At 41.3% G+C, this 26,276-nt stretch overlaps 1 protein-coding gene across 1 annotated transcript in view; it reads left to right on the plus strand.

The window, feature by feature from the left end:
• The first annotated feature begins 18,848 nt into the window (after positions 1 to 18,848).
• Positions 18,849 to 26,276, plus strand: part of bmper (BMP binding endothelial regulator) — a 31,468-nt gene continuing 24,040 nt past the window's right edge. The window contains 2 exon segments of the mRNA XM_061674724.1: positions 18,849 to 18,981; positions 25,309 to 25,394. Of these exon segments, the coding sequence (XP_061530708.1) occupies positions 18,885 to 18,981; positions 25,309 to 25,394 (183 nt within the window). The 5' untranslated portion in view covers positions 18,849 to 18,884.

Here is a 26,276-nt window from a genome sequence, read left to right on the forward strand (position 1 = left end):
AAAGGTGATGTAACACAGTGATAAACATGACCTTGTCCCAGCTTTTTTTGGAACGTGTTGAAGCCATAAAATTCAAAGTTAATGATTGTTTGCTAAAAACAATCAAGTTTATCAGGTTGAACATTAAATATCTTGTCTCTGTAGTGTATTCAATGAAATATAGGTTGAACATGATTTGCAAATCATTGTATTCTGTTTATATTTATGTTTAACACAACGTCCCAACTTCATTGGAGTTGGGGTTGTAGTTCACACACATGGTTACGGTCGGATAAACAGTGTCACAGTCCATATACACTACTTCCTATGGGTGTGTGTGTTCTCATTCACAGATATACAGTTTGCATAAATTCAGTGCATCGCTTCGCAGGTGAATGCATGCTAGGATATGAATGTGTGGGAGCTGTACTCACTGAGGTGTGTGTGTGTGTGTGTGTATGTGTATACATAAGTTTATGTGTGTGTGTGCATGTGGAATGCAGCATGCCAACACATCTTTGATTTATGGCCGGAACGCTGCCAGGGTTGTTCACGTTTAGTGAGAGTAGTTGTCCACCTACTGTCAGGTAGGTGAATCTCAACAGGCCCGGGTACCTCAGTCGGGAGAGCATGAGACTCTTAATCTCGGGGTTGTGGGTTTGATCCCCAAGTTTGGTGCAGTTTTGTTGTGGGCCATCTGATTGATTGTTCGTGTCAGATCAGATCCTGTTGCCTGCCCAGGTGGGTTGACGTGGATCGCCCGGCCCAGCAGCAATATACCTTCTGAGCATGTTAGCATTTTAGCATGTGACCTAACAGAGATTTTCACCAACTTTATGTGTGTGTTTATGGATGTGTGTGAGTGGTGAGTGTGTGTCTGTATGTGTGTAAGTGAAAGGAGACAAAATGATGTGCCTGCGTGCGTGCGTGTGTGCAATTATACACCCCATCTCCATGGCAACAGGGACGCGGTCAAGTGAAGTTGAAGTAGCAAAGAAAGTAATGCAGCATATGGGAAGAATCTTAATAGTTGAACAGTAGACACTTTGTGTTGTGTTTTGAATCTTTTACACACAAATACACACACGCAGTGACCTTTTTACCTATTGCAGACCGACACAAGACCTTAAGTGTGTATGTGTGCGTTTATGACTTCGTTAAAAGCCCGGCTAGCTCAGTCGGTAGAGCATGAGACTCTTAGTTTCAGGGTCGTTGGTTCGAACCCCACGTCGGGTGATGGACTTTTGGGGGAATGATATATATAATATGACTCACCGGATATCCAAATATACTCACTGGGAATGTGTCTGCTTGAGCTTCTCAGTCATCCAGTTCTTGGTAACATGCAAAGTTGCAACAGGACTCTCTTGGTTCCTTTGAAGACCTGACATCGTCCCCCAAAGATTGCAATATTCCATTTGAATAGTGACTATTGAGTTGTTGAACAAGCAGGCGAACGACCGGATGTTATGCAAAACGGTCCTTCAGAAGGTTCATGTTTACAAAATGGACAACCTATCTGTAGACTGAAAGTGGAAGATGTTAGCACCGAATTCAAAGCTAAATGCTAACTTTAGCACTCCTCCATAACTTAGTTGGTACCACACGAGAACCTTGAGCCCCTTTCAACTGGTATTGTTTGGATCTCGTTGTGAAAGAGGCTAGGATTTCAGGGTTGTGGTTTGACGCGGTATACACTACGTTTAAGTAGTGTGTGTCTGTGTATGCCTGTGTGTGTGTGTCTGTGTATGCCTGTGTGTGTGTGTCTGTGTATGCTTGTGTGTGTGTGTGTGTGCTTGTGTTGCCACGCTACACAGTGATGTACTCTCGAGTCTGCGATGAAAAACAAAGTCACCCACACTCTGTCTTTGTTTAGGTTGCGTTGTGACTGTGTATGTGTGTGTGGGTGCATGCTTGTGTGCATGTGTGTGTGTTAATTTTTAGTAAGCTGACATATGTAACGCTGTATGTACAGCTGCAAATGCACTTTGTGTGTGTGTGTGTGTGTGTGTGTGTGTGTAGGTGTGTGTGTGCTTGTATGTGTGCGTGTGTTGCTCAGCCAGTGTTGTAAACGTGCTCTCTGATGTGGCTGACTGTATTTAGACAGAGTTCAGAGCGCATGAGGAAGTTGATGGAGGCGCGTGCGTGTGTCTGTGTGCGCGTGTGTGTGCGTGTGTGTGTGTGAGACAAATCTTATACCGCCAGACATGAAACACTTTTGTGCCATTTTATACACTTTTTTGCACAGACCACCATACAGTTGTCTGCATATTATCTGTGTGTGCGTGTGTGTGTTAGCAGGGCGTTTCTGTCCAGAGAAGAAAATATCCCGGACGACCACGGGAATGAATCCGCCCACTAAACCACACCCAACTCGCCAGCAAGCGGGCGAACGATCATTAAAGATTTGGTCTTCAGCGTCACTCTCTCTCTCTCTCTTTGTGCATCTGCGTTCGAACATGACAACACAGCAACTACATAATACTTGTTTAAGGTCCCATTCACACGCTCATCTGACTTTACACAAAACATGCATGGTACACTGGAAAGTGTAACATCTGGAAGCAGCCTGGTTAGGATCCTTCCAATCACTGAGCTTCCTTCTAACAATATTCGTCCAATCGCTGGGCTACCTCCTATCAACATTCATCCAAATGCTCAGCTATGTCCAAACTAGATTGGATAGCATTTTCATTTGTTGACGTGACACCTCCATGAAATGACCACAACAATGAGCGACTGTCTCATTTAATTAAACATTAGTTCCTTTCTCGCTCCTCCTCAAAAATACACGACCCGGAGTCTCATGCTCTACCGACTGAGCTAGCCAGGCTTCCCAAAAACCTTTTATGCTGCCTGTCAAAGCTCATATTCTCCAGTGAACGTCAACAGCAGCAATTTCCCAGCATAGGAGGTAATAGCATTTTCCAGTTTTTTTGTGTGAGGTTTCTGACAGAATGGGATGAAGCCGACACTTTATAGACTTTGAAGGAAGAATCAGGGGCAGGGTGGTGGCTGTGTGAAAGGGAATAGCGGAAAGCCAGAACGTGGTGGTGAAGTTTATCTCCCTGCCACAGTCTGCTCTTTTTCCATGTTTGTTCCATGTAAGGCACGAACCAGTTTGATTCAGTCTCCTGAAAGATACAACCCTGAGATTAACCAAATGAACTATCTTGGCTTGCTGTCTCTACATCTTTTCATACAGATTGTGTGAAAGGAGATAACATACGCCAGACCATGGGTGTGCCTGTCATAGCCTTTCGTTTTCCCATGTTTGTGGGAAAGGTCCCAACATGGAATGGGAAAGAAGGTGTCACGACACCCCTGCCTGCCAGTGTGATCCAGTTCAGTACCTAATAAAGTGCCTCAAAAGTGGCTCGAACCCAAGATCCTGAGATTAAGTCTCATGCTCTAATGACTGAGCTCGGTATCCAGGAAACCTTTTCACACAATCTGTTAGCATCATGGGCCAGTACACTGCCGGACATTTCGCTGCTCCACAGAGCGTCGTATTCTGGCGATTATCTCTCGCCTGTGATGATAGCAGACCAGCAAATAGGTACAGCACTATGTCCCTGACCTTGTCTAACCTCTTTAAATTCGGCCGATTTGAAGATGACATCCCATAATCATGATTTACAATGAGTCAACTTCAAGCTCGTAAGTCATTGCGGAGGAACAAAGTTCACCCATCGACAAGTCTGTTCGGCACCGAGTACCTAGTGGAGTATCCTGAACACAACACTGAGATTGAATCTCATGCTCTACTGACTGAGCTAGCCAGGCCTGTGCTGGGTGACACTCAAGCTTATATTTTCTGGTGTGAATTTTCCAGTGTTTTGTGTGAAAGGTACTGACATGGAATGGAGTAAGGGCGGTATTGCAAGTGCTATAGGGGGTGTCTGTTCAATACACCCACTTGCAATACTGTCCGTTCGTCCATTCCAAAGAAACTCAATTATTCTGCCTCCAGGAACGACCACCAAAACACGGCCTTCTTGGACCGGAGACAGTTGCATTACCATTTTACAACACAATGGAATATTAATGAGGCCGTTTCCACCTAACGACTCTTGTTGATGGACAGTGGCCTCTCTGCCAGGGATCCGAACCACTGCCATTTTGCATTCTAAAAGAATGATACCATTAGTGGCCACTTGGAGCATAAATAGTTGTTTTTCCACACCAACCCAGGCTATTCATTCTTAACTAGCCTTGTGGCATGAACTGATGAAGCCTGCTTGACTGAGAGGCAAAACATCTTCTAAGACAAGTAGAAGAGTCCAGTTGCCATTGATTCAATGCCCTGAGAATGAAATGATGTCCATGAATGAGAATTTTCACAGGAATGCTTCCCCTATCCAGTTTTGATACTGTACCTGGTAGAGTGTCCTAAGATATACTTGGCCAACATGGGGTATGAACCCACAACCCTGAGCTTAAAAGTCTCATGATCTACCAACTAAGCTAGCCAATCTTGTGGGATTTGCAGCTTGTCACACTGCATGCCACAGATGAATGGGTGGTTTAGATTTCATACTTGAGAATTTCGCAGTTTTAGTGAAACTGTATACAAGGTGACGTGAAAAAGTCAAAAAAAAAAAAAAAAAGAGAAATAGACTTTGCACTATTGTGAGACCAACTTGGTTTGTTATTATGAAATATATCACATTTTGGAACTTTCCCAGCACTAAACGTAAGTGAACCACAAAATTTGTTTTTCTCGTGTTACACATTTTGCTGCCGTCATGACATTCCCAAAGAATTCTATCTTTGTCGTGTTCTTCTTGAGAGCAAAGAGTGCTTGTGTTCGCAGTGAAGGAGACACATGGAAATATGAACTATGATGGGCAGCTAATGGCTAAAACTAACAGTAAAAAGACAAAGTCCGGACCTGGGAAAATGTTCCGAACACCTGCACGTCCGTCACTCGAGTTTTTCTCGAGGGAGCGCAAACATTGATATTGTAAAACAAGCGACAGAAACTAAACACTTTTTCTTTCCTTAGCGAGTGACGCTAAGGCGCTAAGTCAGCTTCTTTAGACGCGTCTGGGCGGGGATCAATGGGTCGGGAAATCCAGCGTAGTGTTCCATTTGCCGGTCTCCTGGGAATACGTTTATTATAACATGCTTCCCACAAATGAGTGGCAGAGGTGTTTCATTTTCACTAACTAGAAGAAACACTGAATGCTTCTTGTCCTCCACCTCAGCTGCTTACTATATCATAATTATATCTGAATGTATGTATACTGGCGGCACGGTGGCCGACTGGTTAGGGCGTCAGCCTCACAGTTCTGAGAACCGGGGTTCAATGCACGGCCCCGCCTGTGTGGAGTTTGCATGTTCTCCCCGTGCCTGTGTGGGTTTTCGCCTGGCACTCCGGTTTCCTCCCACATCCCAAAAACATGCATTAATTGAAGACCCTAAATTGCCCGTAGGTGTAAATGTGAGTGCGAATGGTTGTTTGTTTGTATGTGCCATGTGATTGGCTGGCAACCACTTCAGGGTGTACCCCTGCCCAATGATAGCTGGGATAGGCTCCAGCACGCCCACGATCCTTGTCTGGTGAACCGGCTCAGAAAATGGATGGATGGATGTATACTGGACTGTATATGCAGTATATACAATGTGTGTAAATGTTTAGTCATATTTGGTGGCTGTTCTGCTTTGTTAAAAAGTTCTTCCATTTTGTTAGTCACTTGGACTCCATGGAAAAATAAAACATTTTTGGCACTACAGTGAACCCCCATTATTGTACATTGTTTTCCGCCGTTATTTCAAAGATTTTTAAGCGATTGTTTTTTCACATTCCAGACCCCTCGTGCTAGGTGAAAATCTGTGATATAGACCATTTAAAACCCATACTTTTACTCCTCCCACACTATCAGCCAAGTAGTACGAGTGATATATATATAAAAAGATCAGCCCTCTCTGTCCCCGTCTCGTACCACAAATGGATCTTTAAGAATTCCTCACGCCCTAGGAACAACAACCAATCAGAGACAGAAGGTGTCACTGACGCGATGTCGATCATTTTGCATAGCGGACACACCCCTGCAGCCACACACTGACCTGTTATGTTGGGCTCTAGTAGCTTTGCTGAAACTGGCAGAATATCGATATCCGGAAAATAAAAAAATGCCCATCTCTCGTTTACCAACAGCTAGCAAACAAACAGAGCAAAGAGTGCTTAGGCAGCTGGGAGGATTCAGAAGTGTTAGCAATTAGAATTAGCAACCTTTCTACTCGACAATTACGTTTATTTATCATTTTACAAGTGCGTATTATTTATCACTTCTTTTTGATTTTTTATTGATTGTGCATTCCAAAAAAATTTACTACGATTTGATAACTTTTACATCTATTATAGCACTCCATTACAAATAACTCATGCTACCAACTTAGCGGCCATGGCTAACATCGACATGTTTACAGTACTAATGCTAGCTTTATTTTTCTAGTGCTGCTATTTTGATGTAGCTGGATATGCGTTTTCTGTGATTATATAAATCAAAACTATGCACTTTAATAATCGCATGCCATTATGAATGGCCATAAGTGAAAATGGCGCTTAGTGAGGGGTGTGGCTTTGGTCAGCGATTCGAGGGGGTGCGAGATTAGCTAAATGAGGCTACTTTCAAATCTTGCTAGCGGTTTTAACACTGCAAACTCCCCCTTTAAACTCCAAAATGTTCAACAAATTAATATCATTTTGTCTAACGAAAGTCAGGTATCTTAATGCTAACATATAATGTAATAAAATAAAAACCCATTTAAAAAATTATCGCATAAAAATCCAGGAAGTAGCAGGGGCACAAATAATAAACCACAATATAGCAGGGTTCACTGTACTGTAAATACGGTATATATTGATCCGTCGTACAGTGCAGCTTTTTCTCTTAATTTTACTGATTTTTTGTTTGCATTTCCCCCTCAGCTTGTGATGAATTAGATGTGGTGCAGATTGAGTTGAGTACAACGCAAAGTTTCCTGTCATTTAATCTTTTTGTATCGCTACCGCCGTTTGTTTGTTCCCGACTGAAGACAAAAAAAAAGCAATGCGCGGCAACAATAGTAGTGGCGCGTACGAGATCAGTATATGTGGATTATCTGCGGTGCGTTCAAAGCCCGCATGTTCCGCTCGCTCGGGCCTGTTAGCGGCACTGCATTCAACTGCACGCAGCCGTCGTCAAAATACAGGCGGCCGCACAGATCACCCGCAGCGAACATCCACTACGCGCTGTACGTGCGTGTGTGTGTGCTTGCGTGCGTGTGTGTTTGTACATTTGATTCTGGGCTGATGTAATCAGGGCTGTAGTGTGTGGGAACAGAAAATTGACCTTAAACCAAATTGAAAATTCAGCGGTACCTCGATTTACGAGTGCCTCAACTTACAAGTTTGTTTGAGTTAGCGTTCACCGTTCATTGATTTTGTTTTGCTCTGTGTTGCGAGACAAAATTAGTGTTACGATAGAACTTCACATAGACCGCCACTCGAGTGAAAGTACTGTGATGCCCTTGTTGGCAATGTGGGCAAAGAGAGCCACAGTCACCAATACACTTTCAGCAGTTTATTAAATGGGACAAGCAGTCAAGCACAAAAACAAACTGGGAACACTAGCAAGGAGCACGCGCTCAGGCTGAAATAACCGGCCAACCCAACTGACTCCAGTCACTAATAGGCCATACCCCTTAAAGGCATATCTGTAAGACATGAATACTGAAGTGCGTACAGTAATTACACTTATGATTGTATTACTTTTTTTGCATTGTTTTATTATGTTTTTAAACAACACAGTGCTGCCGACATGGAATGTGGGACGAAGGTACCGCCCGTTATGTTATAGTCCCGTATCCAATTAATTGCTATCTGGTATGGTAATCCACCAGTTGTTGTTGTCAATGTTGATGGCGTTCAAGGTCACACAGAAATTCAGGGGCAGTGTTTTGAGATCTGCCCACTCTGGAACCTGGTTTAAAAAGTGATTCTTTACGGCCTCTCAAAACGACAGCTCTGTGTGAAAAAAATATTAACAAACTCTCTGGAGGTACACTGAAATGCATTGCTGTGTAGTCCAGGACTTTGTTGCCCAACATGGGGCTCAAACCCACAATCCTGAGATTAAGAGTCTCATGTACGACTGACGAAGCTAGCTTCCCCCTTGACGTTATTTGAGGCGACTTCTTCCTGTTCCATGTGAAACGTGATGACAGAATATGTGGATGAAGGCAAAAATATCGTGGCTTTAGAAGTAGTATTAACGATGGGATGGTGGCTGCGTTGTAGTTAATAAAGGTATATTAGCGTGTTGGCATTAGCGTCGGGTGTGCAATCTCAAGCGAGACAACTTTGAAAATTTCACACTCATCTTCTGGGATGCGGCTGTTTCAAGTATTTGTATTTTTTTTTTAAATGAAAAAGTAACTTTTACTTTGACATATGGGCAATTTTAGAGTCTCCAATTAATGCATGTTTTAGGAAACCGGAGTGCCCGGAGAAAACCCACGCAGGCACGGGGTGAACATGCAAACTCCACACAGGCGGGGCCAGGAATTGAACCCTGGTCCTCACAACTGTGCGGCTGATGCTCTAACCAGTCGTCCACTGTGCCGCCAACAGTAATTTAAATTCTCTTATTATGTTTTAATATCTGCGATAGGCTGGCAATCAGTTCAGGGTGTACCCCGCCTCCTGCCCGATGATAGCTGGGATAGGCTCCAGCACGCCCGCGACCCTAGTGAGGAGAAGCGGCTCAGAAAATGGATGGATGGATGAATGTTTTAATATATTTTTATACAAAACAGTGCTATTTTTCTCTATTAAAAACGTAACCAATAAAACGACTAAATTGCTGAGTGGCTCTTTCCCACAGATCTTCCCTTACCTTCATCCTGAGATTACTGCACCATGACATAAAAATCCCAACTGCATATAGAACTAATTCACCATGTTACACACACATGCACACTCATGCAAACACACGCACACAGAGTGAGGGAGACATCAGTCTGTGGTCTGTAAATGTTCTCATGGAGATAAGAAGAGTGTCTCATTGTAGGCAGACAAGCATCCTCTTATCATCTTATCACGTAGCCAATCCAAGATGCCGCTAGTGCCTATACTGTATGAGCGTGTGTGTGTGTGCGTGTGTGTCTGTATGTGTTTGTGTGTGAGTGTGAACATGTGTCTTTGACAGGCTTCAGGGGGACTGGAGTGGGCCTGCTGGTTGGGGGTCCTCCATTTAAGTGGCGGTGCTTTGTAATGCAACAGGTGCTGTTGTCGGTCAATTTGTCTGCATGCTAAAGAGTGTGTGCGCGTGTGTGTGCGCGCATGCGACAAAAGTCAAAGTTAATCCGAGCTGAGTGGCACTGCGACCGCCCGTCTGAGGCACCACAAACGGCTCGTTAGCGTTCCCACCACCCGTCTGAGTTCACAACAAACAAGCACAACTCGTGTGGCTGCGCGATATCGACGTCATAGATGTTGAACGCTTTCACTGGGAAAACTGTGGTTGTTTTCTTACTTAAAAAATAGATTTTTTTTTTTTTTTAAATGTCTGTGTTAATAATCATGTTTCATCCTTAGCTCCCCTCAACGGTGGAGTCTCTCATGGTTCCGTTCTTGGGCCAATTCTATTTTCATTGTACAACCCCAATTCCAATGAAGTTAGGACATGTTAAACATAAATAAAAACAGAATACAATGATTTGCAAATCATGTTCAACCTATATTTAATTAAATACACTACAAATATATTTAATGTTCAAACTGATAAACTTTATTTTTTTTTCAGCAAATAATCATTAACTTTGAATTTTATGGCTGCAACATGTTCCAAAAAGCTGGGACAGGTGGCAAAAAAGACTGAGAAAGTTTAGGAATGCTCATCAAACACCTGTTTGGAACATCCCACAGGTGAACAGGCTAATTGGGAACAGGTGGGTGCCATGATTGGGTATAAAAGGAGCTTCCCTGAATTGCTCAGTCATTCACGAGCGAAGATGGGGCGAGGTTCACCTCTTTGTGAACAAGTGGGTGAGAAAATAGTCGAACAGTTTAAGGACAATGTTCCTCAGCGTACAATTGCAAGGAATTTAGGGATTTCCTCATCTACGGTCCATAATATCATCAAAAGGTTCAGAAAATCTGGAGAAATCACTGCATGTAAAACCAACATTGAATGCCCGTGACCTTCGATCCCTCGGGCAAACTGCATCAAAAATCGACATCAATGTGTAAAGGATATCACCACATCGGCTCAGGAACACTACATAAAACCAATGTCAGTATATATGCGCACTTACGGATGCGCTACATCCGTAAGTGCAACTTAAAACTCTACTATGCAAAGCAAAAGCCATTTATCAACAACACCCAGAAACGCCACCGGCTTCTCTGGGCCCGAGCTCGTCTAATATGGACTGATGCAAAGTGGAAAAGTGTTCTGTGGTCCGAAGAGTCCACATTTCAAATTGTTTTTTGAAATTGTGGACGTCGTCTCCTCCAGGCCAGAGGAAAAGAACCATCCCAACTGTTATGGACGCAAAGTTCAAAAGCCAGCATCTGTGATGGTATGGGGCTGTGTTAGTGCTAATGGCATTCGTAACTTACACATCTGTGAAGGCACCATTAATGCTGAAAGGTGTAGATTTTGGCGAAACATATGCTGCCATCCAAGCAACGTCTTTTTCATGGACGCCCCTGCTTATTTCAGCAAGACAATGCCAAATCACATTCTGCACGTGTTAAAACCGCGTGGCTTCGTAGTAAAAGAGTGCGGGTACTCGACTGGCCAGCCTGCAGTCCAGACCTGTCTCCCATGGAAAATGTGTGGCACATTATGAAGCGTAAAATACGACAACAGAGACCCCGGACTGTTCAACAGCTGAAGCTGTACATCAAGCAAGAATGGGAAAGAATTCCACCTACAAAGCTTCAACAATTCGTGTCCTCAGTTCCCAAATGTTTATTGAATGTTTTTAAAAGAAAAGGTGATGTAACGTAGTGGTAAACATGACCCTGTCCCAGCTTTTTTGGAACGTGTTGCAGCCATAAAATTCTAAGTTAATGATTATTTGCTAAAAACAATAAAGTTTATCAGTTTGAACATTAAATGTCTTTGTAGTGTGTTCAATTAAATATAGGTTGAACATGATTTGCAGATCATTGTATTCTGTTTTTATTTACGTTTAACACAACGTCCCAACTTCATTGGAATTGGGGTTGTACATGCTCCCTCTGGGTAAGTTGTTGAATGTTATCCCTGGGAAAGGTGGCCGCCACATGTGCAGAAAAAAGTATGGGTGCTTTCTCCAGGAAAAGTGTGGGTGTTGAACCACCCACATAACCACAAATGTGACAAAACATGTGTTCAACCCTTTCATCAGGAAATGTGTGGGTGTTGAAACACCCACATCCCCTGTGGGTGCAACGAAAATGTGGGTGCTAAAACTGTTCACTGGGAAGTGTGAGTGTTGAATGCGTTCACTGGGAAAAGTGTGCGTGTTGAAACCTCCTTGCTGATGATGCTGTTCTTCTGTCATCATTCAGATAAAGACTCCAAAGACAAAAAGGTCTCCAGCGAGCCATCAGAGAGCGCCCTGAGAGAAGAAGCCGCGGTGAAAAAGAAGGAGTCCTCCAAAGAGAAGAAGGACACCAAGAAGGAGGCGAGCAAGGAAGTGAAGGAGGAGGCCAAGGAAGCCAAGAAGGAGTCATCATCATCTTCCAAGGAGAAGAAGGAGCGAGACAAGGAGGCCGGCAAGGAGGCAGGAGACAAGAAAGTGTCCAAAAAGACGTCTGCGGGAAAAGTCAAAGAGAAGAAGAAGGAACCTGAGGCTGGAGAGGCCTGATATCACAAATCACTTACACAAACAAACTGAAACCTGAGCACGAGATTCCAACCCTCAACCCTACTGTGAGGCAAACGTGCTAACCACTATTGCACCATGCTGTACTTACATATACAGTACATATACATTGTAATTTGAATTACTCACACTCATAAGCCTTTTTCACGCAAAGTCTCTCTTAAATTGACAAAACCTGCATTTTGAAACCTTACACTGTGAAAAGTATGGGTGTTCCCACATGTTCCCCACATTCGCTGTGTAAGGTTTTGAAACCTTACACAGCGAAAAGTGTGGGTGTCCAAACAGCCAAATCCCGCACGGGCGCAACAGAAAATTTGCATTCAGAAACCTTTCATTGCAAAAAGTGTGGGTGTCTTAACACCTACATGCCCCATTGGTGCAACAAAAAAATGTGGGTGTTGAAACCTTACACTGGGAACAGTTTGGGTGTCCAAGCACCCACATCCCCGCAGAGATGATGAAAAGTTTGCGATTTGAAACCTTTCGTTGAGTAATTATAAGTGTGCAAACACACATATTAACACCCACCTTCTCCACTAATGAAAGTTTACACTGGGAAAGGTATGGGTGTCTAAACACCCACATCCCCCACAGGCACAATGGAAAGTTTGCGTTTTGAAAACTCCCCTGCTTGGATTGGGCGATTTTTGCAGAAATTTAATGTGAAATAGCCGATGGACTCGCCAGTGTACTTCCGAAAAGACCCTCTGCCTCCCCAGTCGTCCCCTGAAGCCCCCCATCCCACACACTCTCCCGGCATAAACCTCCCACTGTGTCCTCAGGCTTCCAGGTCAATGTGTATCAAACCCCCCTCCCCCCTCCCCCAAGCAGTTTGTCCCTGTCAAGCACGGGGCGCTGTGGGATCGAGGGGGGTTAAAGACTACGTAAACACTCTGTGTCCATTACGTTAGCTGACTTGTCTTTACAGTTACAATGAAACTTGATTTTAATCACGTGAGCTCAGGTAAAAATTTTGTATTTCCAATGATACTAGTTAGTAATAGCCGGTAACCATGGCGACATGTTCATGTTTGTCAGCGAGCATGTTGTTAGCATTAATGTCGTCTGCTTAGTTGGAACAAATATTTAGGAGAGAAACGAGTAAAGCATACTTCTTTATTATTATGATGACAAGAATCACAAATTAAACAATAATAAAAACACAAGAATTTGGATGAGAAATGTCATGAACAGGCTTTGAGATCACTCCAGTGCCATTTTTCCCACAATTCCCAGCAGCGTCTCTGGATTCCGGTTTGTAACATAGTCAACGTTTTGTACATCTTTGTGGATAGAAACAACTTGATTATTAAAGAAAAGTCAATGATAATGGAAAAATTCCATTTCTGTTTGTATATTTTTGGGGTTTGCATTTTCTTGTCTCTTTTTTGCTTTATGGGTTTTTTTGTGCATTCTTATTAGTTTTGCCTCCTTTTTTCTGTCCATTCTTTTTTATTTTGTGACTTTTTATTTCTTTGATTATTTTTCTTCTGTTTATTCCTTTTTATCTCTTAATCATGATTCCTTTTTTCTGTTTAACCTTTTAATAGTTGAATCTTTTTTTCTTTCTTTCAGTTGTTTCTTTTTGTTTTGGGCTTTTGTTTTATGTTTCATTTTATTTGTCTCTTATTTTTTCACATTCGTCTTGTTATTGTCTTGATTTTTTTAATTATTATTATTTTCTTTTCGTTTAGTCTTTTTTAATAGTTTTCCCGTTCCTTCTGTTCTTCAAGTAAAAACATTTTTTCCCTGTATTTACAATTTCTTCCTCTCTTTATTGTGATACTTTTCCCCCTTTTTTTGTTTTGGTCGTTATTTGTTATTTCTCTATTTGTTTGATTTTCATTTTTTTACTTATAATTTTTTACTTATTTTTATTAATTTTCCCTTTTTTCTGTTCATTAAAATTTAACTTATTAGTTAAGAAGAAGATGTGTATTATGTATTGTATCTTATTATGTATTGTATCTTATGTATTGTTTTCTCCCTCTCTTTTTAGTTTTCCATTTTTTCCTTTCCTTTTTTTTCTTATGTTTTTCTTGTATTTATTTATTTGTTTTTCCTTCTCTGGTTTTGGTTTTTATTCCTTTTCCTTTTTCTTGGATCCATTCTTTGATGAGCAAATGCATGTGGTGCAGTTCTGCAGGTTAGAACTCCTAAGCCAACTCAAACATGCAGGTAACACACACGGACACACGCACACGCACACACACACGCTCTGTTTGAAAGTGTTGCTGCTCCATACGTGTTAAAGTAGCACTTGTTTTAGGTTTACAATTCCATTACATCTAAGCTCATTTCTGTCACCCCTCTATGGCGTTTCGCATTATATTTTCGCATTAAGCTAGTGGACTTTCGTTAGATGAAATAATATGGTTTGGTTTAACATTTTGGAGTTTGAATATACAATTTTTAATTCTCTTTTGTCTTATGTGTCCCTTTTACAGTAAACTGCAGGCAAGTCTTTTTTTGTTTCTTCAAACTTATGGTTTATGCTAGTCTCTCATTTGTTGACTGTGAGAACAGGTGTTAAGGAAAACATTAAAAGTGTTTTATAGTAAGTTTAAATGTATTTATAGCATGTGTGGGATTGTTAAAGCTATTCAAAAAAGAAATTGGTATGCGGTCTCTATCGCAGATTTTCACCTTTTGTGAGTGGGTCTGGAACTTATCCTTTGCGATAAACGGGGGTTCACTGTAAATCCTTGCTTCCTTCCTGACGGGCAGTAGTATCGTACAATGCGAGATGGAGGTTTCCCAGCTCAATTGGCCGTAAAAGGCGAGATGAAGGCTGATGGATGCCAGACATCTCCCCAAAGCATTCCTTTTACATCCTCAAATATTGGAATAATATTTGATATCATTTATCTTCTTAGCAGGGCGTAAATTATGAGCGGAACCTTCTGCCAGCGGTGTCAATCACACAAGCACTTCAAGTTGGAGTGCGTAACTTTTTGTTGTTTAAAATGTTAAAAAAAAAGTCATTTTCATCCAAGCCGCTACTAGAGGAGATGAGACAATGCTGTTTAAGCCTATCAACTCATCTCACATATTCAATATTTAATCTTTTATATTTCGTGTCCACCGGTAACATTCACACACTGGCCCACTTGGCGGCGCACCGAAAATGAAGTCGCAGAAATGACGAAAGCAGAAAGGGCGCATTATACCAAGCGCTCTGTGTGTCTTTTGTAAAAACCTCACCAAACATTATTTTGTGTTTCTGTAGCAGAAAAGAATCAATTACTGTGTAAACAAAAACATAATAATGCCGCGAACGAACGCGTCTTCCCAGGGACCACTTAGCTCCCCCAACAAGTTGCCTGATGCAAAATACACCAAGGTCACCACCGACCGAACAATGCATGCACAAAGCATGGCAATAGTCGTAGTTACAACAATTACATCTTTTGAATAATCCATTTTGTGTGCCCACTGATTGTCTGTCCTTCAAAGCAGAATAATAATTTTGTAGAATCACATACAAGGGGCGTAAAATGCGTAAGCCTACGTCATATCCAAGCGACGGCTCTGTTGTTCGAATGCAGAATTCCATGCAACGGCTTTAACATGACATCCATCATATGTATGACACGCTTTCATGAAACCATTTTCAGTCTTTTTTATGTGTCAGTGGCGGTCAATAGGAGGCGCTAGCGCCCACCCCCCCATTAACAGTGGTCACCAATTTGCTTTGTTTGAAGACAAAAACTGAAATTAAAATGTTGATAATAAAATGAATTTTTAAATGTGCAGGATATATAGTAAATCATGAATGATGAGTAAAGCTTTTTGGTTCAAGTCTTTTGTGTGATTTAATGACATATTCCCGATCTGGCCGCGAGTGGTTGTGTGTGTGTGTGAGTGTGTTTGTGCGTGTCCACGCAGTACCATAATTGTCCTGCAGTGGAATTTGGCTGCACTAAATTTATACCGAAGTGTCGGAGATGCAGGTATCAGTCCGGAAAGAGACGACCTCCTCGTCTGGTTCAGACAGCTGGACCGTACCCCCTCCCTAAAGCATCCTCCTCTAACCCCGCCCCCCTCCACACACACACACACACACACAGGGTCTTTGAGGGCCAGACCTGTCGGCTGCAGAGGGCTTTAACCTTGGGGCCGTGAGGCTCCGACCCAGCCTCCCTGTCTGTCTGTCTGTCGGCAGGAAACGTCGTCTCTTGTCACTTTCTCCTTTTTCTTTTCTTCTTCTGTTGGTTTACGTCACAAGAAAAGAAAGAAAAAAAGTGAGTGGCATCATCTGCTAGCAGTTAACTACGCTCTGTTAGCGTTTAGCTCATATCTAGCGCTTATCAGCAAACAGTTGCAGGACATTTGTGAAAGGATTCCCAGTGGCCCCACCACCACCACCACACTCTCCCTAACCATCAACCAGCCCCCCCTATTACCCCTCCCTATCATGGCCGTCACCTCCCACCCCCATAAACCAAAGAGACGACTGATCTCGGTCCGGCTAGTGTCAAGTGTTCAGTTTCAGTTCTTGCCACTTTTAGTTCTTAGAGCTACATAACATAACATTGTATATTTATACACCAGAATGTTCAACCAAACTACAATTTTGCCTAGCAAAATTCCGCTAGCTTAATGCTAACCTTTAACACTATAGATGGGCGAACAGAAATGAGCATAGATGTTATAGTAATTATCCCTTTTTAAAACCAATATTTATTAGTTTCACAGCTTTGTGAAACTAATCAATATTTGAATGATTAAAATTGCAGAAAGTAGCAAGGACTTAACGCTAATTTGAAATACACATGCGCCGCGGTGTCATCGGTGATCCCTGTGGTTAAAAACCTTCAAGCAACTGCTACTTAAAACACAGATTAGCAACACACACAAACTGATCTTAAAATTCTGCAATATACCAGGGGCACAAACAAGGGAGCAGGGTCTTTTTTTTTTTTCTACCCCAGAACTCAATTTGGACAAGAGTTCCCACAGTCTGAGCATGCCGTATTCCTCCAAATGTTTCCAAATTTTGTGTGTTAACGCCAGAGGAACATTACTGAAAGTCATGGCGCTCCTTGTTAGTTTTGACGTGTCTGTGGTCACACCAAGTCACAACCACAACACTACCACAAAAAAAACTCTATGTTGCCATCTAGTGGTTGTTATTTCTGACACCTTGAAGATAGATTTCAGTGAGCTCCCCACATTTTGACCAGGTTGAATTTCAAACAGAATCGACTTTTGATACCCTAATTTTAGCAGTCGGAAATTGATCAAGCATAACATTGAAGCACTAAAACATTTTTTTTTTCTGGAAAGGAATGCAAATAAATAACTGTTATTTGACATCTTTATCAAAAAAGAATCATGCGCTGTACAATTTTTTAGGGGTCATTGAAACTTTTTTCATAGCGAATCCTTGAGATGATAGTAAAAAAAAAATTTATGTTGTCAAAAAAGCTTTGCAATTTAGCATCACCCATCAGTTTATGATACATGTCTCCAAATTGGGGCTCATTTTGAGTTATGAACTGTCGCTTGGTTGATTTTTATTTTTTTTTTAGTTTGTCTTATAAGTAAAATTATAATTGACGAGCAAGCTTCCGATACACCACCGCTCAAATAAAGATATATTTAAATTGGAGGAATTAAGGTACTGTAATGCCCTCATGTATGTGGGCTCATTCTCCAATGCACTTTCAGCTGTTTATTGAACATAAAAGAAAAACAGTCACACACACAAATACAAAATTAGAATACAAGGAGATGTTCACATAAAGACTAATGGCATAGGACTGCAATGATTAATTGAATAACTCGAATAATTCGATTTAACAAAAAAAAAAAAAAGTAAAAGCAAAATCTCTGGTGGTCAAGGATAGACACAGCGGCCAGTGCACTTTCAATTGATTTATAAAACAACTCACCCCCCCCCCCCCCCAAAAAAAAACAAAGGCCACTACTCACGCTGAGTCACTCAACATGTCGACTAGCTAACGGGTTAGCCAGTTAATAACCAGCCAACTCTACGCTCTCACTCTTTGACGCCCATGTCACTCACCAGACCAGGACCTGCCTTATAAAGCCATGTACACTCAAAAGTCACAGACTCTACAGTAGAACATGAGGATGGTGACCTCAAGTGGACAGAAAATAATACCAGCACCTCACTTGCATATTATTGTTTTTAATAATACAAAATAAAGTTTTTGATGGGATAATCGATAGAATATTCGATTCTCAAAATAAAGGATAGCTGCAGCGCGAATGGCCATGTTACTGATGTCACTCCCTTGGCCACACCCCTTAAAGGCACATATCGCAATATACAGTAAAATACACTTTATACCAACTGTTTATTTATTTTCATTCACTTTTATTATGTTTTTATACAATGCACAATTTTTTTATTAAAAAGAAAAAAACAACTGGAACCGATTAGTGGCATTTCAATGCATTTCAATAGGGGCTTTTGATTTGACAAGCTGCTCGTGCTTGCTCACAGAACAAATTAAACTATTGGGTTTGTGGTGAACTAATCCAGCAATGCTGTTCATTTAGGGCTGCTGTGGCGTCTTTTTCGTTTCCTAACCACTGGTTGCTGGACTTTTGCTGCCTCCGCTGGGCTGCAGCATAGCACGGAGAAAGAGGAGGAGGCGGAGGAGGAGGTAAGAGTGTGTGTTCGAGTGAGCAAAGAGAGAGAGAGAGTGTGTGTGTGTGTGTGTGTGTGTGTGTGTGTGTGTGCAGTCCTCAGAAGCGCACAGTCGGCAGCCAGCATCCATGAACGCAACACATCCACCTTTTTTCCCTCCCCAGGAAGTCTTTCTTCTCTTCGCTGCGGACGGATTCTACCAGGAACCTCTGCTCACGTCCAGCGGCTTCTGGTGGCTTCTAAACCGGGCTTGGGTGGCGCGTCATGCGCATGCACGCCGGCTCCAAAGCTTCTGAGGACGCCTTCTTTAGTTTTTTTGTTGTTGTTTTTTTTTTTGCTTCTTAATTTTTGGGGATTATAAAGCTCCCAAGTGAACTCGGAGCTTCTTGTCAATTGTTCATCCGAGTGGAGGATGTCGCCCGGCCGCCGATCCTCCACCTGCAGGCTCCTCGCCGGCTTGCTGCTGCTGCTACTGCAGGCGGTGCTGCCTGCAGCCGCGCTCATCACAGGTTAGATCACATCCACTGGATGTCCGTGCGTAAAAGTGCACCACGAGCTCACTGCTTCTCCTCCAAGGGCATTTTAGATGTTGAGCTTAGTTTAGGAATGAGAAGAAGAAGAAGAAGTTTGCCTCACACTGAAGCTTGTAATTTAATTTATATTCCATTAACGTCAATCTCCATGAGTGCATTTCGCTCCCTCCTCTTCGTCCTCGGCGTCATGTGTTTGCCCCGCAGCCACGCGACCAAGACGCGCAAAAAAAGGAAGTGGGAAGGAAAGAAAAAAATAATTAATTAATTTATGATTTTTTATTTTTTTTTTACTTTTGTCTACATCATCGTTTCATCATCGCAAGCAGCAGTGGCAAAATTACTCAACATCTCTCCACTTAAGTAGAAGTACAGGTATTGTATAAAAAGACTGTAGAATAACTGATTCAACTCCTTAACTTAAATAAAAGTATTTTTTTTTAACAATGACTATTTCGTTATAGGAAGAGGCCGAGGTGGCAAATGTACTCACTCTCTATGGCAGGAGAAAATACATATACTTGTGTACAAAATAACACCCCTTAGAATTACTAAAGCAACTCCTAAATTGAGTGAAAAGTAAAGTACAGATGTCATCATCGTTTCAGGAGAGGTGACAAAAGTACTTAGACCGTGTACATAAGTAAAAGTGCAGGAACTTGTGTGAAAAAAGAAAGAGTGTCGAAGTGATCCAACTTCAAACAAAACAAAGTGCACACTTCATCATCGTTTCATAAAAGCGAGAGGCAGAGGTGACAGAAATACTCACACTGTGGACTTAAGTAGATATACAGATACTTCAATTACAAGCTTAACTTCGCTTGGTTTATTTATTTATTAATTTTTTTGCTTTGTGTAAAAGTTAGATTAAAATGAAGCAATTAAAGTTGAGTGTGTAAATCATGTAGAATCAACTCCTTTACTTAAGTAAAAAAAAAATGTTAAAAAGTACACCTAAAGACGTCATCATTGTTCCATAGGGAGAGGCAGCGTTAGCAAACGTACTCACACTTAAGAAGTACAGATACGTTTGTAAAATTACAATTTTGAAAAAGACCGATAAAAGTAAAAGTACTGATTCAACAAATGTAAAGAACTGATCATTCACACCATGTACTTAAGTCGAAGTTCTTGTCTAAAAAAGACTGGTCATACTGATTCAGGTCCTTTAAGTTTACTTAATCTTCATAAGTGCCGTCGCTCAAGTAAAGTGGAGAAGAAAAAAAAGGAACAATTAAATATAAGTCATACCTATTCATATATGTGTGGAAACAAAGACTGTGGATTCAACTCCTTTAAGTATGAAGTAAAAGAAGTACAGGTACAAACGTCTTCATCATTGAGTAAGAGTAACAAAGTATTTGTACTTGGTTACTTCCCAGCACTGCACGCAACTAAAAAGCACAGGAGAAGAGTTTTTTTGTTTTGTTTTTTTCTCTCATCTCCAGTTGGCCTTCATCATCCTCGTCTGATTATAGCGAGAGGATGAAAGTGTTTGATGCAGAACATGTCCCGCAATTCTCGGCTCAGCTGGAAACGTTAAATCAGACCTCTACAGGACAGGGAAAAAAAAGTTGTTGTTTTATTCTAAACATGATGTCGTGGTTCCTGGTGGGTTCTCCTCGGAGCAAAGATGGAAATGAGGCCAAAGCGGCACCAGATGGGGGGCGGAGGGGCATTTCTGAGGGGAGACGTCCGGATTTGGGGGCCCTCCATTTCTACCAACAGTATTGATTATATTCGTCATTCATACACCACCTCAAAATAAAGTCTAAACACACCTGTTCAAATGACAGCTTTTTGTGACATAGAAAAATAAAACCAAGATAAATCATTTCCAAATTGTTTCCCCCATTGACTACCGCTAAGTCTTTTTGAGAGGAGGAATAAAAATAATCAACTGAGATCATGTGGTTGCACAAGTGTGCACACCCTCTTATACCTGGTGATGTGACTGCATGTGTTCAGAATGAACCAATCACATTCAAACACATGATGAATGGGACACAGCACACACCTGCCACCATTTAATGTGCCCCCGATAAACCACAAATAAAGTTCAGATTCTCTAGGAGGCTTTTCCTGACTTTTTTTTTTTTTTTTTTTTTTTGCTCTTTAGGTTTTGTACTAACACTAACTACTAATTCGAACTGTTCGTAATTCCTTCCAAAACAAGCAAGAGTAAAAAATCTGATTAAGGTAGACTTAAAATTGTGCTGACATTATTCAAAAATGTTAACCGGAGAAAATAGACATTGCCTTTACCTAACTCACTTAAATTAGTTTATTCAAAAGTTTAAATTTTTTTTAAAACTAAAACTACTTAAAACTACTGCTTTAATCCAAACTTTTAACTTTTTTGGTGCTCTGTTCTTCCTTCCTTCTCAGTACTGCTATTCCAATCAATCAATCAATCAATCAATCAATCAATTAATCAGTCAACTGGATCTGTTGAGGACTAATTGCTCTTATGGGCTCACTCGTGGTTGCAGGGCCTTAAGCATGTGCTTTGTTGGCTTATACCTTGAGATGCCTCTCTCCTCTGTTTATTTGGGACCTGAAAAGGTTATTTTTAGCCTCGGCATGAAAGTTATATTTGTCTCGGCGACCTTCACGCTGATGTTTGACGGTCAGGTGACTCTTTAGGTTTCTTTATACTCGTCGCGGCGGCGACCGCGCTGATGTCACTGCGGCTGTCCCACGCGCAGTTTGCCTTTATACTCGAGCACAACCCACACGCGCAGTTTCAAAAATGTACTGCAGTTCACCTCCAAGTCCGGGGTGTCGCTACGGCTGGTATTTGCTAGGACGCCACAGGGTGGAGTTTCCTCTGCATTTTTTGGGCCATTTCCGGTAGCCGTTTTTACTTTCCTTTACAAGGAACAAAGCAACAACATTGGCGACCTTGGAACAGTGTCTGCTAAAACAAATGGACATAGATGACCAGATGATATGTTTAATTATGCTGCAAAATCGATCAAGAAGGCGGCGGCTTAGATGGTATGTAGCGCCAAGGGGCACACTGAGCACGTCATCACAACATGTGACTAAAACGGACCAATCACGAGAGATGATCTCCGCGGCGTTTGACGCGCAGCAACAATTTTTGCCGTGCGCGCGTCAAGCGACGCAGAAGGCCTGCGCGGGCCAATTTGTCGGTCACGTGATGCAATGCGATCGTTGTCGGCCATGCGAACGTGCGAGTATAAAGGCCTTTAGGGAGCAAGTAACTGGATGCTTCAAATGCTTTTTTTTTAACACTTAAAATTCATTTTAGAAAAGTGACAATTCTTCATGAAAGTTGACATTTTTAAGTGTCTGATTGCCTTCAAAATTACAAAAAGGGAACGCAAACACAAACACTGGAAAAAAAAAAGTTAATGAAACAATAATTTATTATAATTTAGGCACCTTTCTGTACACTCAAGGACACTTTACAAAGTGCAAATACCAAGACAGAGAGTATAAACACTCCAATGAATTAAAAATAAAGAATGTGTAACATATCAATTAAAATGAGCCATTGAATAAAATTAAAAAGGAATAACTTTTTTTAAAAACTGGATATATACAAGGCGGCACGGTGGACGACTGGTTAGAGCGTCAGCCTCACAGTTCTGAGGACCCGGGTTCAATCCCCGGTCCCGCCTGTGTGGAGTTTGCATGTTCTCCCCGTGCCTGGGTGGGTTTTCTCCGGGCACTCCGGTTTCCTCCCACATCACAAAAACATGTGTGGTAGGTTGATTGAAGACTCTAAATTGACCGTTGGTGTGAATGTGAGTGCCAATGGTTGTTTGTTTGTATTTGCCCTGCTATTGGCTGGCGACCGGTTCAGGGTGTACCCTGCTTGCCGCCTGAAGATAGCTGGGATAGGCTCCAGCAGCCCGTGACCCTAGTGATGATAAGCGGTCAAGAAAATGAGTTTTAAGCCTCAGTGGGGTTTTACATTTTAAAAAACATGAATAACTTAATAAAAGCAACATTTTCATGTATTGTCAATTTAGATTAAACCATTTTTAAATTGAAACAAGAATCAAATGTACGTGTAGTTTTAAAAGAAATGAATAACTCCTTACTGCAAATAAAAGCTATGTTTTCATGTATTTTCAACTTATGATTTTAACTGTTATTAGATTTTTAATAAATATTTGTAAAACAACTAAGATTTTACAAGTACTTCAAACAAAATTTGCTTTACATGTCAAAATGACAACAAAAAAAGTGCTTTTTATCCATATAAAAAGTTTTTTTATATTTTAGACCAAATTTGACCCTCTTTTAAATAAAAGCCAATCGAATGTATGTGTAAAATGAAACATTAGCATTTTATAACTACACAAAAAAGCAAAAATAAAGCTTTAACCTGACTTCTTATTTAAAAAAGACACAAACAACTTTGGCAAACTAAATGTTTCTCTATATAGATTGACACCTTTCTAAACAAAAATATTCCAATTCATGTTAAACATTTAAAACTACCCAAAGCTTAAAATAAGATCCCAACACAAATAGTTATGAAACTATTTGTATTATTTTACTTCTTGTTAATTATTGTGCTTGCACATCAGACTGACAATTGATTCTAATCCTCGTAAGAACATTTATTCAGCGGCATTAAAAATGTGAAAATATTATAAAGTGAGTGTGACACAGCAATGCAAACAACAAACAAAGGTATACTGTACATTTAGTGTTACTTTCATAAATAATCAAAACTGAGCATTCACTACTATTGGCTTGCATTAGGTGGTGTACCTAATTTAGTGTCCCATGAGTGTGTATGAAAAACAAACAATGCGAGTAAAGAGTCTCCACGGGTAGTTTAGAGCTTGTTACCTGAGACAAGCACAAAACAATGAGTGAGTTATTTGGTCAAAGCAAGGATGTGTCCCCGGAGACCCCCACCCGTTGGGCCCCCTCAGTCATGCCAGTTTAATTAGGCTCGAAGGTCGTAAAGTTTAACAGCAGTGGCGGAGTCGGCGAGTTCGTCATCTGCTCCAAAGCGCAGACGACTCGGCGCTGGGAAGCTTCTGTCGGATTCCCCTTTGCGCTCACACGTCTTTAATTAGACAAATGTGATGTCATCCAACATGGCGACCATCAGGAGCAGGAACAGGAAGCGGTTTTACAAGTCGGAAGGAAGTTTTCCTTCCCGACCGAGCAAGCCTGTTTTCCTCGTACGTGGACATGTGCCTCCCGCCGCCCGTAAAGCTTCGTGTTTCCTGCGCTTGCTTCAGGTTACGTTTGCCACCGCATGTTTTAAGACCCTTAAGCCCCTTTAAATGTCACCGGTTAGGATTTAGTGGAATGCTCTGAGTGACTCACCAGCTCGTACTCTGGAATGTTCTTTAGATACGTGTGTTTTGTGCTGGAAAAATAACTTTAACAAACTTTTGTGAAGCAACGCAATGCATCAGAATGAATTCATTAAAATCATATCTGGAGGGTTTCCTGTGTTTTAAGACCCTTAAGATCCTTTAAATGTCACCGATCGGGATTTAAGGCATGCTCAAACTGACTCACATGCTTGTACTGTGGAATGTTCATTCTAAATGTGTGTTGGAAAAGTAATGTTTAACAAACGTAATTAAGAAAAGTGCTACACGCTATGGCATATCTATCGGTAAAAGGTCTTACGGGTAGGACGCGTAAGACCTTTTAAATGAGACCATTGAGGATTTAAGGAATACTCAAACTGACTCGCATCATCAAATGTCTCGTTTTATGTTGAAAAAATAGCATTTAACCAAAAAGAAACTATAGCGTACATATTGCATATGTATGCTAGGTTTGAAGACCCTTAAGACCCTTTATATGTCATAAGGGAGCACTTAGTGTAATGGTTAAAATGACTCATTGCTCATATGGTGGAATGATTCAGTCTTTCGAATTGTGTCAGAAATGGATAACAAGCTTTTTTATGGTAAAGATAAGTTGAGATGAGCAGTTGAATTTGTTACATTCTATTTCATTACGTTGTTCGTGTATGTTTTTGTAAAGTACTGCATTATAGAGTGCAATTGTTCTCGTTAGAAAACACGACACAAAGAATTGTCGGTGTTTTTTGGGCCGCTGGAACAGATTCATGGTGTTTCCATACATTTCAAAGGAGAAAAAAGATTTTGAGTGTTTTGAGTTAAATTCACACTGCGCTCACTTCACATTTGAACAGCACTACGGAATGTTCATCTCACGATATAGGACTGACAGTGATTGCCAATACAGCCTAGTTTTTCATCATGTGACGATGTCATCTGATTGTGATGCCATAGGGCCCACCTTTCTTCTGTTTTCCGCGGTCTGCAGGCACAGAGGCCAGCTGTGAGAACGAAGGCGAGGTCCTGCACATCCCCAACATCACCGACAACCCCTGCATCACCTGTGTCTGTCTGGTAAGACCATCTTTCTCCTCCTCCTCCTCTCATTGACGTTTGTCGAGTTGATTATTGATCTGCGAGCTTGTCCCTTATCGGGCCTCGTGACAGGACTTTGTCTTGCTGAGTGTTTGCGTTGCTCCTAACGCGATTGAGCAAACATGAGCTTTCCTACAAGTCAATAACAGGATGCTAATGTGTCAGGATGCAAATGTACTGCGAGTGGAAGGCTGCCTCTTCATTTGGGACGTGAAGTTGACAGTAGCAGGCCGTGCATTCGTTACCTGGACCTTCAGTGGCGATTTACCGGACTTAATCCATGTTCTAATATTTGGCAAAACGGGTAAAAGCATTTCCTCCTGGTTCGGGTTGAATGGCGAAGGGGGCCGTGGCAAAGCACCCATAGCAACTTTAAATGTCTACCATGTTGTTTTTTAACACGAAAGGTCACCACAGAGCCACCAAAAGATGACAATATTCTATGGTTAGGCTTCATTTGTGTTTACATACAAAAATAAATAAGTAAATGATATGCTTGTATTTAACCAGCCATAAAGAAAACCACATTTTAGCAAGTTCAGCTTCAAGCACTCATATCATCAATCCTAGTTATGCTCATTAGCGTAGCATACACGGGAAGTCAGCGAACCCGTTTTCCGCATTGCTCCTGTGACGTTCATATAGCGGATAAGAGAAACCATCAACGCTATACAAAAACACAATATACTGTAACAGCACGCAACTAGAGAAGTTCAGAATCAATATTTATCTGTTAACAATTTACTATCAATACAAATATCATATTCACCAGAGATGCTGATTATTAATTGTAGTAATTAACGTTTATTCCTCATCGAACAGTTATGCTCTAACCAACCAATGGGAGGATGGAAAAATGTG

This window comes from Phycodurus eques, chromosome 4 (genome assembly GCF_024500275.1).
Source record: "Phycodurus eques isolate BA_2022a chromosome 4, UOR_Pequ_1.1, whole genome shotgun sequence".
In the NCBI taxonomy this organism is placed as follows: Eukaryota; Metazoa; Chordata; class Actinopteri; order Syngnathiformes; family Syngnathidae; genus Phycodurus; species Phycodurus eques.